Source organism: Octopus bimaculoides, chromosome 5 (assembly GCF_046866305.1).
Source record: "Octopus bimaculoides isolate indiv1 chromosome 5, ASM4686630v1, whole genome shotgun sequence".
NCBI classification, from domain to species: Eukaryota; Metazoa; Mollusca; class Cephalopoda; order Octopoda; family Octopodidae; genus Octopus; species Octopus bimaculoides.
The window spans coordinates 95,657,479-95,671,408 of record NC_142932.1 but is presented as its reverse complement, the minus strand read 5'-3'; the positions used below and the strand labels follow the sequence as shown (position 1 = coordinate 95,671,408).

Here is a 13,930-nt window from a genome sequence, read left to right as displayed (position 1 = left end):
ACCTTGTAACTATTTCATTTTGCTTCAGTTCACTCAGCTGTAGAAACAAGTTGCGACATCACAGATGCCAAGCTGTATCAGCCTTTGCCTTTCCCTTAGATAACATCAGTGGTGTGGAGAGGGGAGGCTGGTATATATGGGCGACTTCTGGTCTGCCATAAACAACCTTACCCGGACTTGTGCTTGGGAAGATAACTTTCTAGGTGCAATCCCATGGTCAGTCATGACCAAAGGGGGTCTCAGCAGTAATTTTTACATGTTTCAAATGTAATTTCTGCGATCATCACTCAAATTTTTTTTTCCTTATGAAGAGCTCTGTGCTTATAAGATATCAATTTGTGCACCTAGTTTTTAAGTTCCAGTCATTCTAGTATTTAAGTAAGCATGATCTAATATCTAATTATTTTTCTGCAAAGCATGCAATTATTTTCACAAACACTAAACATCAAATAACTGTTTAAGAGATCAAGATCTCATGAGAGCATCTCATGTACATTTTTGTTTTTTTATTTTTTAGGTTACCGGTGAAGGTCCATGCTTTTCAGGTGAACAAGAAGAACCTAGAACTTAGTGTTATAGTATATCAAACCCTCTAGATCTAATTGGAATCTTGTGTGAAACCCATGTCCGTTTCATTGTCATCATTTCATGGACACTTTTTGCAAGCACTACACATTTGGAGTAAATATTTGATACTGCCACAACAGAACTGAGTTCTATGTTATATGCTATATCTGCATTGTTTTTGTATTCACTGAATTGACAAATTCTTGATTTATTTTTAACCTTTATAAATACCTATTGATATATAAACATTTGCATCACTGAAGTAAACTCAGTTAAATTTCTGTATTTTTTTCCCTCTTATATGAGTCATCACCATCTAAATATACTATGGATATTTAGAAACATAGCTGTGAATATTATTGATTTTTGGAATATATTTTGGAATAATCTCCAAAAGAAATGTTAAGAATTTGAATTCAAAGCAATTTTCAACAAATGAGCAGCAATTATGAGAGTTTTTGTCCACATTAAACATCTTGAAACCATTTACAACTTCATGATCAAAGTTTGTGATGTTCCCCTTACAGTAGTTCTTTATATGCTTTCTGTTATTTTACTTTAGTGAGATCAATGTTTTTAAATTTCCTTCTGTCACATTTATATACACATATAATCCATGATATAGAATTTTAAATTCAATCCAGGGTCAGTTTTCTTCAAAATACTCAAATTATATATATAACAGAATTCCTTTTTTCTCCTTGGTGATTGTAAGGCTATATTTTATGATAGCCATATTTCATCATTCTTTCTATAAATAGATACCTCACCATATATTATATACAATTATAATGTACATTTTACTTGCAGAAAAAAGTTCACTATATGTATATGGAATTCTCCTAACATCAATGCATGGTGGAGATGTTCGAACTATGTTTACATATAGTAAGCAGAAAATTAAAGATCTGACTTTATTTTTTATATTGTAAACATTGAATAAGTAGTAGCTGTATATGTGATTTGTTTTATGAATTCACTTTAATATTTCTTTGTATTGAAGGCAGCAGGCTGGCAGAATCATTAGCATACAAGGCAAAATGCCTAGTGGCATTTCATCTGTGTTATATATTCAAATTCCACCAAGGTTGACTGTACCTTTCATCATTTTGGGGTTGATAAAATAAGTACCAGTTGAGTACTGCAGTCAATATAATCAATTAACCCCTTCCTCAAAATTGCTGGCCTTGTGCCCAAATTTGAAACCAATATTTCTTTGTATTTCATCATAATCTTATTTCTGTTTTTGTAGTTTATTATTTTGTTATTTTATCTTTTCTCTCTATACATTTTAAATTCCATTCTGAGTTTTAGATATGAAACCCTGTAACTATATTGTTAGGTTTGGATCAAGCCTGATTGAGTAGACCCGTGATTGTCATTCTGGTCATGATTATTCCATTCTTCTAGAATTATGTCTAGGAACATATTATCTGATGTTAAGGTTATCATTGCTTGTGAACAGTTATAATATTGTGCTTGCAAAAGTGCTTGATTATTCTTGTCTCAAATAATTCCCTGAAATATTCTTACCAATTCTATTTTACTTTTCAAACAAATGGGCAGTGATTATTTCATCACAATTTCAACAAGTATTGTCAAGGTTAGGCTTTGCTGATAAGATCAGAATAAACCAAGACATATCAGAGTTGATAGAGAAATCAAACTATTAGTGATTAATATCATTATTTCTTTTTTATTCTTCACACATTAAATATGTTAACACTAGGTTCTCTTAGTTTTCTTGGCTGGAAAATGTGTGCCAGAACATCTATGATGTTACTCTTTTACTTGTTTCAGTCATTTGACTGTGGCCATGCTGGAGCCCCACCTTTAGTCAAGCAAATCGACCCCAGGACTTATTCTTTGTAAGCCTAGTACTTATTCTATTGGTCCCTTTTGCCGAACCGCTAAGCGACGGGGACATAAACACACCAGCATCGGTTGTCAAGCAATGCTAGGGGGACAAACACAGACACACAAACATACACACACACACACATATATATATATATACGACGGGCTTCTTTCAGTTTCCGTCTACCAAATCCACTCACAAGGCTTTGGTCGGCCCGAGGCTATAGTAGAAGACACTTGCCCAAGATGCCACGCAGTGGGACTGAACCTGGAACCATGTGGTTAGTAAGCAAGCTACTTACCACACAGCCACTCCTGCGCCTAAGAAAATAATTTGCTTTGATTTAGCTTCATATCCGAAATGAGACAGAAATTTGCTGCCTTCTTTTTTAATAAGAAACATGACTCTTCAGCATTAGTTTTCAGTTCTTATTACATTTTCTGTTGCATTGATTTTCTTTCTTGGAAATGAATTTTTTTTCTTCAATTTTACATACATTTTTTTCATGCAGAATTATGAGCCTTACTCCTAGATATAACACAATGTCTGCAGTGAGATCTAAATTCATGATTAGGTGAATACTACTTCAGTATATTTACCTTTATGTCTATTTTTCATTGTATCTATTTTCTCCGCCTTAATTTTGTTTAACACTTGTGTTATTGTTATGATTTTTAACTCAGTAAATAAAGATGGATTACATTTTCTTCAGATGTCATTTTATCTTTTCTGTTAACCATTTCAATAGAATTTGATTTAACTTTTTCTTAAGATACAAGAACATTCAAATATAGGTGCAGGAGTGGCTGTGTGGTAAGTTGCTCGCTTACCAACCACATGGTTCCAGGTTCAGTCCCACTGCGTGGCACTTTGGGCAATTGTCTCCTGCTATAGCCTTGGGCCGACCAAAGCCTTGTGAGTGGATTTGGTAGACGGAAACTGGAAGAAGCCCGTCGTATATATGTATATGTATATATATGTGTGTGTGTGTGTGTGTGTTTGTGTGTCTGTGCTTTTACCCCCAACATCACTTGACAACCGATGCTGGTGTGTTTACGTCCCTGTAACTTAGCAGTTCAGCAAAAGAGAAAAGTCTAAATAAGTATTAGGCTTACAAAGAATAAGTTCTGGGGTCGATTTTCTCGACTAAAGGCGGTGCTCCAGCATGGCCACAGTCAAATGACTGAAACAAGTAAAGGCGTAAAAGAGTACAGAGTATAAATTATTAGAGCACATTGTAAGAGAAGTCAAACTTACAGTTTGTACAGAGGTAAATGCATGTGCAAAATATTTATCCAGATCACTAGCGTAGCTAGAGTGCGTGCCTCCTGGGACAGCCCTTCCACTCCCCCCCACCCTCGGACCCCATAAAAAAACATATTGCCTGCAGTAGACCCAAAAGTAGTGCTCCACTAAAAGTGCTGCTCCTACTGCTCCCCACTAGCTATGCTAGTGGTCCAGACCCAGTATCTCTCTTATATCTTACAGAAGGAATAAATGACTTGTTATATGAATGATATTTTTTCTGGTTTAGTTGGATGAAGGGATGTGCTGCTGGCCTGTGTAGGCTCTTAAAACTTGTAAAACTGATGAATTTATATTCAGCTTGTACATCAATATGTCAATAATTTCTGAGGAGGAAGGCCTAGGTGTAGTGGTTAGTCACAAGTCAGGGTGAATGTAGTAACAATGATTAGAAGTGAAGAGATGAGTAGGTCGCTGATGCCTGAATGGTTAAATTATGAGATCACCCAGTTTTGAGTAATTGAACCCAATAACAAGCTTTGCAAACCTGAGTAATTTGCTTCAGCTTTGTGGGATGTAACTAGCAAGTGTCTAATCTATAAGTAATGCTAGTGCATCGGCCACAAAAGCACAAGCAGCCTTGGGGATCCTGATTCTCTGCAACTGCCTGAGATGGGAGATCAATGCTAAGACTTCATTCAGGAAGAACAAGTTCAAGTCACCATCATGCCACATGTTCATTTTGAGTGTTGAGAAGGATATGCCACCTCTGGAGGTTAGGAAGCTCGTGCAGTGTCACTGGTGCAGGGATTCTGAGGTGTGACAAGTGAATGTGACACTAGAGGAGGAAGAAATTGTTATAGAGCACTTTCTTCCCTTCAATCACCTATTGTGCATAGCATACGAGTAACATTTCTAAATCCCCAGTGTTATGAAAGATTGGGAAAAGGACATTCATGGAAGAGGTTTGCGCATAACCAGAGCTGTACCTAAGTGTGTGCATATATTAAAAGTTAATTTCAAATGGAAATGAAATATGTCAGTCTTTGCAAAAGTAATTAACAAGAAAGAGAAAGGTTAAAAAAAAAAACTATTTAGTTTTGCTACAATACAAGTTCAACCGTTTTGTTCTTCTTTTTGTTAACACCATTATACATTATATATGGAAGAATTCGAAAACGCAGTCATTATTTTTAATCAGTACAAATGTTGCACGGAAAATGTGAAAATAAAACTTTGTATTAAGAATTGATGAGAGAAAGATTATGTGATTTTTCGCATCATCCATCTCATGTATATAGCTTTTTCAATCGGGAATGAAGTACACACACACACACACACACACACAAACGCTCTGTGTCTCAAGATGGTAAATAATATTTTTTTTCCTAGTCTAGGCACAAGGCCTGAAATTTTTGGGGAAGTGGGACAGTGGATTAGATCGACCCCAGTACGCCACTGGTACTTAATTTATCGACCCCGAAAGGATAAAAGGCAAAGTCGACCTCAGCAGAATTTGAACCCAGAACATAAAGACGAAATATCGGTATGCATTTCGCCCTACGTGCTAACGTTTCTACTAGCTCGCCGCCTTAAGATGGTAACTAATATCTACCTGATCTTTCAGATATTTCAGGAACGATACAAATGAATCATCTGAGTCTTTCCTCATCATCTTTCAGCAGAAATGATCAAGATTTTTGAGGACAACGAAGTACAGGGGCCTGAATTGTCCACCTCTGTCACGCTTTCGTTTTCCTGCATGACAGCACTGCATCGATGCTTGTTGTTGTGTATGCAGCAGATTGTGATCTCTTAAATATGTGACTGCTGTTTCCTCTGTCAAGATGCCTCGTGTATAAAAATCTTTCAGCAACATTTCAAGGTAAGGTAAACCGTAAGTGGAAAGATGAGATGATAACGAGTAGTTTTAAGGTAGATAACCCCGGCTAGACTGTTTGACAACGTTATGTCGAGTTAATAGCATTTGTTTTGATTATATGGTCAAAGGGAGACCACTCCAACTCTAACCATTGTGAAAATTCAAATATAAATTTACTATCTAAGGGAAGTAATTCAAGAAAAAGTTCACGGTATTTTTCTTACACAGCTTCCCAATTCGCACTCATTTATCTAACATTGTATTCACACACACAGCCTCTACATTACCTGGTTTACTTGGATTAATACATATAGAAAGTGCATACTTGTTTTCAAGTTCAATTGTTGGTAATAATTACTTATAATTGAAAGAATGAATTATGGAAATGAAAAATATATTCATAAAACTGATTGTCTGCATACCTAAGCATATAAAGGAATATATTTGTATATACGTAAATGTCGAACGATGGAAATGAATGTTCAACACCGCATTGGTTGATATAATTTCTTTATTTGTGAATTAAGTCTACTATTGATTTGATGTTAAGAAAAGTAGGAAAATATCCTAGTGTCTTAACAATTTTTCAAGCCGATGACATGGAAAAAGGCGTTCGCTTCGTTCACGGGGTTTCTCATGAACTCACATAAAATAAAACAGTGAGTCAATGAATTAAGGGACGTTACTCTTGAGTGGTATTTTTTGGATGTTTGTCTCCCTTCTAAGGTAAATTTTTTTTATGATCAATTTGTTTGCATTAATTTGTTTTTGTTTGGGTATGGTGTTCTTATACTTCTATGCTGAAGTAGTTCGTCATTGGGGCATATTTCTTCTTTGTGTGAAGTTTGTATGCTATGTGTGTTTGAATTGGGCTGTCCTGGAAGGGTTGCCCTCATGTATAGGCACTATTCTTTGAAATATTTGAGTGTAAAATATTGTTTGTGTATGCTGGGAGAAAAGGTTTCATCTCTAATGTTTAGGATGTTATCTGTTGATTGTATAATATTTATATATACTTGTATATTTCCATATTTGTACAGCCTCATGCCTATTTCTTTTCCCTAATAAGTGCATTTGCACTCAGCCAACATTTGCATACAAACCCATGCACAGAAGCTGTACACTACATAATCATACATCACGCTTCATGCACATGTCTACTCATGGATATACGTTCTTGTTTATTCAGGGTTTACAGAAGGAAGACTTCTAAAACAAATGCACATAATGCTACTCTTAGAATCCTCCATCTATATACTTATGAAAAACATTAAAATGAAAATATCAATATATACATAGGCACTCCAATCATCACAAAAATTATAATTTAAAACCTAATCAAGATCATATGCATGCATGTATGTGTGTGTGTGTGTGTGTGTGTGTGTGTATGTATGTGTGTGTGTGCATGTATGTGTGTGTGCGTGTGTGGAGAGAGATAGAGAGATAGAGAAAGTGAGAGATAGATACATACATACATACATACATGGATAGATAGAATGACAGATAGCTAGACTATGTGAAATACTCAGTGTTGGCTGGAATATGTACACAGTTGTTAATGCAGTTAATGTAAAAGCTTCTGAGTACACTATCAGGATAAATAATCCACATTACCTTTTTTATATATTTTAGAAAAATTCTTTGTATTTTTGTTCTTTTTCTTTTTCCATTCATGACAGTTTATGAAAGCCGAAACATATATTATAAAGAAATAATCACAACTGAATATTTTGAATCTACCACGCCCTAAATACAAATCATACCACCGAACCCTAAACACTAACCCCAAATTCTAAACCCTATCTGTAATCTTCCACTTTGCCCTTAAATGCTCAGTCATAATTCATGGGATCTATTCTTTACTTTTCAGATCATATTCTGCTTTCTAAAACAGAACTTTGGAAAACGTTTCTCAGAAACGATTCAATCTTGGAAACACTGCGGTCAGTTATCTTCTTCCAAACAGAGAATTGAGAAATTAAAAAAAAAAAAAAAAAAAAAATTATGTATTTTAAGAAAAAGAAGTGTTTGTTCCTAAATTATCATAATCTATGATGTTTAAAGCATAGAAATTCAAAGACGTTTTGAATACATACATACATACGTATGTACGTACATACATACATACATACATACATACATACATACATACATACATACATACATACATACATACATGCATGCATGCATACATACGTACATACATACATACATACATACATGCATGCATGCATACATACGTACGTACATACATACATACATACATACATACATACATACATACATACATACATATAAATGGATGAGTGAATTTTCCTTTCTTTACAGTTAACACGGAAAATTAAGGATGTAGCAACCTGTTCAAAGGCAGAAACTCCGGGTTTAATGTGCAGTAGTTTGTATAGTATAAATAAATAAATGGAGTTAAACGTAGGTGTTATTCAAATTCTTTTACTTCTGACATATGTTTCAAAGACAACATTGGTATCATTCCAAAGGAATAAATGGTATAAAATAATGTAATCTTCTCATCAGAGAAAGAAAGAGAAACATACTCAACAATAAGACATTTTAACAAATGTGATGACTGTGTAAATGATGAACAGAACGTTATTAAGTATTTAAAAAAAAACCCGTTAGTAGATATGAGTCAAAGGTAGATATGAGTCAAGGATGGTAAATACCAGTTCGTATTCAAGGTACACAGTAGTTGAGGTTCTGTAACAAGAAGTTGTGGCGGCAAGGCAGAGCCGAAGAAAGACACATGTCATGTAAGAAGTTGCGGCTTCCATGCTGCGGCCAATTACTTGGTTCTGGAGTTCTGACAGGTTGTACTCGCTGTTAACCATGATGAAGTAAATTCACAAACAGTGTTGAGAGAACCTGTGCGGGTGCTGCTGGTTGGTGTGTATGTAGAGAAGTTGATGTAGACGCTAAGAAGCTGGCGGTGGCGACAAAGGAGTTTGCAGTAAGCTGTTGAACGAAGTGTTGAATCTCCATGAAGCTGTGTCGTGTCATCGATGGAACTGGCTGTATGCTCTGTGGCCAGCAGCTAGATCTTAGAAGGTCTAAAGCCGACTGACAATCATGCGCAGGAAAACTAGCTATTTATAAGATACTGTCGGCTCAAACAGGGGTTCAGAAAAACTGTTCCACGCAACCTTATCTGAAGGCTGCGATTGGTTGGGTTGCATCCTGGCACGAAATAGAACAAGAGACAAAATGCGCCAATACCAACCAATCAGAGTGGTGGACACAACAGGGTCCAAAAGTGCGGCTCGAGGCTAGCTGTTAACCATTACATCCGCACTCATGTAACAGAGAGAGAGAAGTACGCTACAGACCTCCACTAATGTCAGGAACTGGTCAGCCATTTCATAAAGTATATATAAATGCCAACTAAATCCGCAATTTGTGCTGAATCGGAACTTCCCGTCGTGACATCAAATCCGTCGGGTATATCCTTACAGACCCACAGCTTGTCAAATTTTATGATAGATTTTTTGGCTGCCAACACAACTTTAATCTCTTCTCTGGTGAGCCTAGCTTTATTGTGAGCGAGCTAAAGTGCCTTATTAAGTACTATTGGGTTTATGAAGAAATAAAAGCTAGAAATATCGAGCTGGATAAATTTAGTGTTAACCTTATTAGTAATAGAAGTAAACTAATCAACGACTTGAAAAGAATTAGACCATAAACTAAGTTTTAATTCATTGACTAATGCAGGGATATATTTATCTAAGATGTTTTTACTAAGTATACAGATGTCCGAGCCAGAGGGACAGATAAGCCGTAATGATGGGTTATTATAAAAGCTTTGTTTGTGGTCTTTTAAAATAAACCGTGGTTGCTATAGGATCAAATGGTTCTGTCTTCATTTGTAATCCATACATTTCCATAATTTCTTTAGCCTCAAGGTTAGCTTCTCTAAGTGTATTTTCCCCTGTAATCTTATAGTTTTTTTGAATATCTTTTTTAAGCAGTTCCAGATAGTAGCTCCTAGTAAGTTTATAGAGGTTTATAGAGTGTTCTTACCGATGTAAACATTGGCAGAAACACGCCTTTAGCTCATATAGGTAATTTCTACCAATCTATATATTTTGAGTATTTAGTTCTTCTTTCACTCTACTTCCAATAGAGATATCTATTTTCTACCCTTTGAACATTTATTTAACTCACATATCACTCTATATTTCTCCTTATTGATTTCTTTACTCTTTCTCTTCATATGCGCTACCTTTGACGTCATATCTACTAACGGGTTTTTTTTATTATTCATTATTTTGTTCATTATTTACACAGTCATCACATTTGTTAAAATGTTTTATTATTGAGTATGTTTTTCTTTCTTTCCCTGATGAGAAGATTACACTATTTTACACCATTTATTCCTTTGGAATAATACCAATGTTGTTTTCAAAACATATGTTGGAAGTAAAAGAATTTGAATAACACCTGCGCTTCACTCCATTTATTCATATATATATATAAACAAAAAGTTAAATTCTGGTCATAGAGTTACCAATCGTTTTGTATAAATGAAAGTTACAGCCACGTGGACAGCTCATCAGACTCTACACAATGACAAAATTTAACTTTCTACCTAGGATAATGAGGTTTAAATGCTAACTTTTAGAACCATAATGAGGATGGGTTATCTCCCCTGGACACATACACTTATGATAGACTCTTAAATGATTCTAATACAAAAAAACAGACATCCTTCCCCATACACTTATAATAACATTAACGGTGAAGCTAAACAGATAGCAATTAGCCTATGCACAGAGACAGAGTAGAGATCTTGGCCAAGAGAAATGCCTTTATCACTTTAAAAAGCTACAAGCTGAACTTTGCCTCTAAACCTAAATGCTGCCTGTTCAACCTGGCCAAGTCTGAGATTGTCCAGGTGAGTAAGTATATACTGACACAGCACCAATGAGGTGACCTTATGGTTTATTGCCAGCCAGGGGAGAGGCAAGGCTAGGTTTACACAGTTCGACATTGTCAACTTTTATCCATCAATTTGAAAAGTGTTGAAACATGGACCTATTATGAAAGACAATCTCAAATTATTTGAATGATTCCACCAAAAATGCCTTCACAGCATTTTAAACATTAAACAGGACTTTTTTTTTATTCCAGACACAGATATCCTTGCATCTGCAGGTATCACTACACTTAAATCAATGATTCTGAAAACAAAATGTGGTGGTCTGGCCTCATTGTTTGAATAATGGATGAACACACACACAAACAGCTGTTTTATGGTGAACTTGCAGAAGGGAAAAGTAATCAGTGTACACCTAAAAATAGGTTTAAGGACTGTATAGGAACTGGCATGAAATCAGTTGGAATGGGTCCAAAGGCCATAGAAACCCTTGCTTCGGATTGAGCTGGATGGCGAACAAAAGTGGAGTGAAAGCTTTTGAAGAAACCAGGATGACCCATGCAAAACTCAAAAGAAATTTAAAGAAAAATGTTATGATCAATGAGAAAACAAGTCTCAACAATCATTTTGTGTGCACAATTTGTGACAAACCATGCTTTCTTTTACTGGACTCAAATCTAATTTATGGACCCATGAAAAGCAAACCTCCAATAACTACTCTGCCTATATATCTGTGCACACCTGTCAATGTGGTGGCTGTGTATGCTATAAGGTCTGAAAATTTAATGGAGGCCTCAAAAGATATTTTAAGATCTACAAAGGTCAGAACTTAACTGCAGCTCTTAGTGGTTCAAACCAGATATGCAATTTATGTGGGTGTCTTTTCAAAACATTGTCTGATTTGAAAAGCCACATCAGACACCATGATAAATCTGAGGTGTAAGTACAAGAAGTGGTCAGATTCTGCATAAGGAGTAGACAACCACCATATGTATGTATGTATGTATGTATGTATGTATGTATGTATGTATGTATGTATATATGTATGTATGTATGTATGTATGTATGTGTGTGTGTGTGTGTATGTGTGTATGTATGTATGTATACACACACGCATATGACTACAAAGAAAGAAAAGAAGGGTGCCTACAAATTTGAATGATGTTTATTGACAGAAAGATTCAAGAACTACTGAAGACCAAGGGCAAACAAAATGATGCGAGTGAGTGCCAGAGAGGAGCAATTTAAGGAAAGATTCTATTACGGTAAAAGAACATATAAGTAACAGGGAACACAACAGAGAAACAATGTACCAGGAAAGGAAAGTACAAAGCATTATTAAAAGTTTTGAGAAAGGGATGTAGGCCAAAAAGTTCATCAAAGCAATGACCCTGGAAATACAGAACAGACACAATGAAGATACATTTTGACAATGAACCAAAAACTCCAGCCTAGTAGGAGGAAGAGGACTCACCTTTGCTACAATTTAATTCTGAATTCGATAAAGCAAGTTAAGACAATAAGATGCAGCTCCAACCAAAAGGTGACAGCAACTTTCAATGCAAGATCAAATGGTGGGTTTATAGAAACACAAGACAGTCTTGGCATTAGGACGCTGTGAGTATGAAAAAGAAAATCAACCTCCTGGTAACTGACCTAGCAATGAACTAAACATTTTTGTTCAAAGAAAGATCCCTAGTCAAATTCAAACCAAGATACTTTGGCATTCTGGAAGATTATCCCTGCCCATAGCAGTGGAGGAAAGGAATGACTGCCTATAACAATTCGCTGATTAAGCATTAAGAGTCATAATCAGTTAACCTTATCTCACAACCGTGCAGAGATGCTCCTCAAGAAAGCACTTTGCTCAAGGCAGCCAGTTTTATCATGGCAAGAACAAAGAGTGGTGTCATCAGTATAGAAAATTTGTTTAGAAATGATATAATCTGGAAAATCACTCAGGAAAAAGAGGACCAAGAGTAGAACCTAGTGCAGAGCCTTGAGTTACTCTTGCATTGATAGCATTTGACTTTGATACTGGCCATCAAGATCTACTTTGATTCTGTGATTTGAAACAAACTACTTTATGATGTTAAGGAAAGGTTCAAACAGGTCATAACTGCTGAACTTATGGAATCAGCCCAGTGTGCTACATTGTCAAAAATCTTAGAGATATTAATATCAACGACCCAGCAGAAGATTTAAGTGAACAATAGAAATGTGCATATATGACAGTTATAATGTCAGTAGTAGACCTAGATGCATGGAAGCCATATTGAAAATTAGAAAAAAGACTGTAAGTGTCAAAATATCAAACCAAAGTCATATTAATAATACAGGGTGTCCACAAAGTCTGGGTACATGGGGATTAACACATACTCTGAGAAATTATTATTTCTTATATTTAATTGTTTATGTTATGATTTTATTTACTCCATGTGCCCAGACCTTGTGGACACCCTGTAGATTCAAAAGCTTTATTAATTACAGGTAGAAGAATTATAGGATGATAATTGAGTGGGTCAGATCTTGCCCCACCATTCTTAAACACAAGAATAGCATACAACAGTTTCTGAGAAGACTCAAAGAGAAGTTTGCTAATCCTAACAATGCTGGTAAGCAATAAATTGTCCCTGAAAAACTGAAAGAGGACTACAACATCAATATGTAAATTCTCTAATCTTGTGCCTGGTGAAGCAAAAGTATCCAAAATTGACTTAATATGATAACTTTGTGACAAGTGATCAAATTCTTGAGTGGTTTGGTTGATACTAGATCAAATAAAATGAGCAGATACAAATCTGTATGTTGCATTAGTGCCAAGGTGAAATAAGTAGTACTCTCAAGGTTCTTTCCCAGAATCTGTCGTATATTTAAAATACATTCCAAAATATTGCTCTATTCCTTCAATGCCATTTCATGAATCAACAACTCATTCACTCTTTCTAAATCAACAGCTAAGTTATTATTACTTTTATTCAAATGTGATTAAGTTAATGAATCTAGAATTCCCCCATTTCTTTCAATATCTAGTTGCCAAGGCCATATGCAATTTCATTTCATTTCAATTTCAGCCAGACCCCTCACATTGCTTATGTGATAAATTTAACAATTAAAATGTATATGTATATTAATTTAGCATTAAAATATCAATGATCAGAATAATAATTATTATTAAATACTATGGCTTTTCCTCTGAGCCAGACTAGTGCAAATGTACTGAGAGAAAAGTTAGGCATAAGAAGAATCAAATGTAACATGCTACAGAGAAGACTACACTGGTTTGGACATGTGATGAGTATGAATGAGGACATCTGCATAAAGAGGTGCTGGTCACTGAAAATGGATGGTACCTGCGGAAGAGGGAGACCCAGAAAGATGTGGGATGAAGTGGTAAGGATCGATCTCAGGAAGTTGGGCCTCACAGAGAAAATTACAATGGACTGAGGTACCTGGTGATATGAAGTTCTTCAGAAGACCCACC

General features: G+C 35.5%; 1 protein-coding gene across 5 annotated transcripts in view; it reads left to right on the top strand.

Annotated features, from left to right (window-relative positions):
• Window positions 1-5,405, top strand: part of LOC106874547 (uncharacterized) — a 98,648-nt gene extending 93,243 nt beyond the window's left edge. For 3 of the 5 annotated variants that reach the window (XM_089352710.1, XM_089352711.1, XM_089352708.1), the window contains one exon: window positions 518-3,132. In XM_089352710.1, coding sequence (XP_089208836.1) covers window positions 518-528 — 11 coding nt within the window. In that variant the 3' untranslated portion in view covers window positions 529-3,132. Of the gene's footprint in view, window positions 1-517; window positions 3,133-5,352 lie in introns of those variants that run through there. The other 2 variants (XR_016241969.1, XR_016241968.1) reach the window with 2 other exon arrangements.
• The last annotated feature ends 8,525 nt before the right edge of the window (window positions 5,406-13,930 follow it).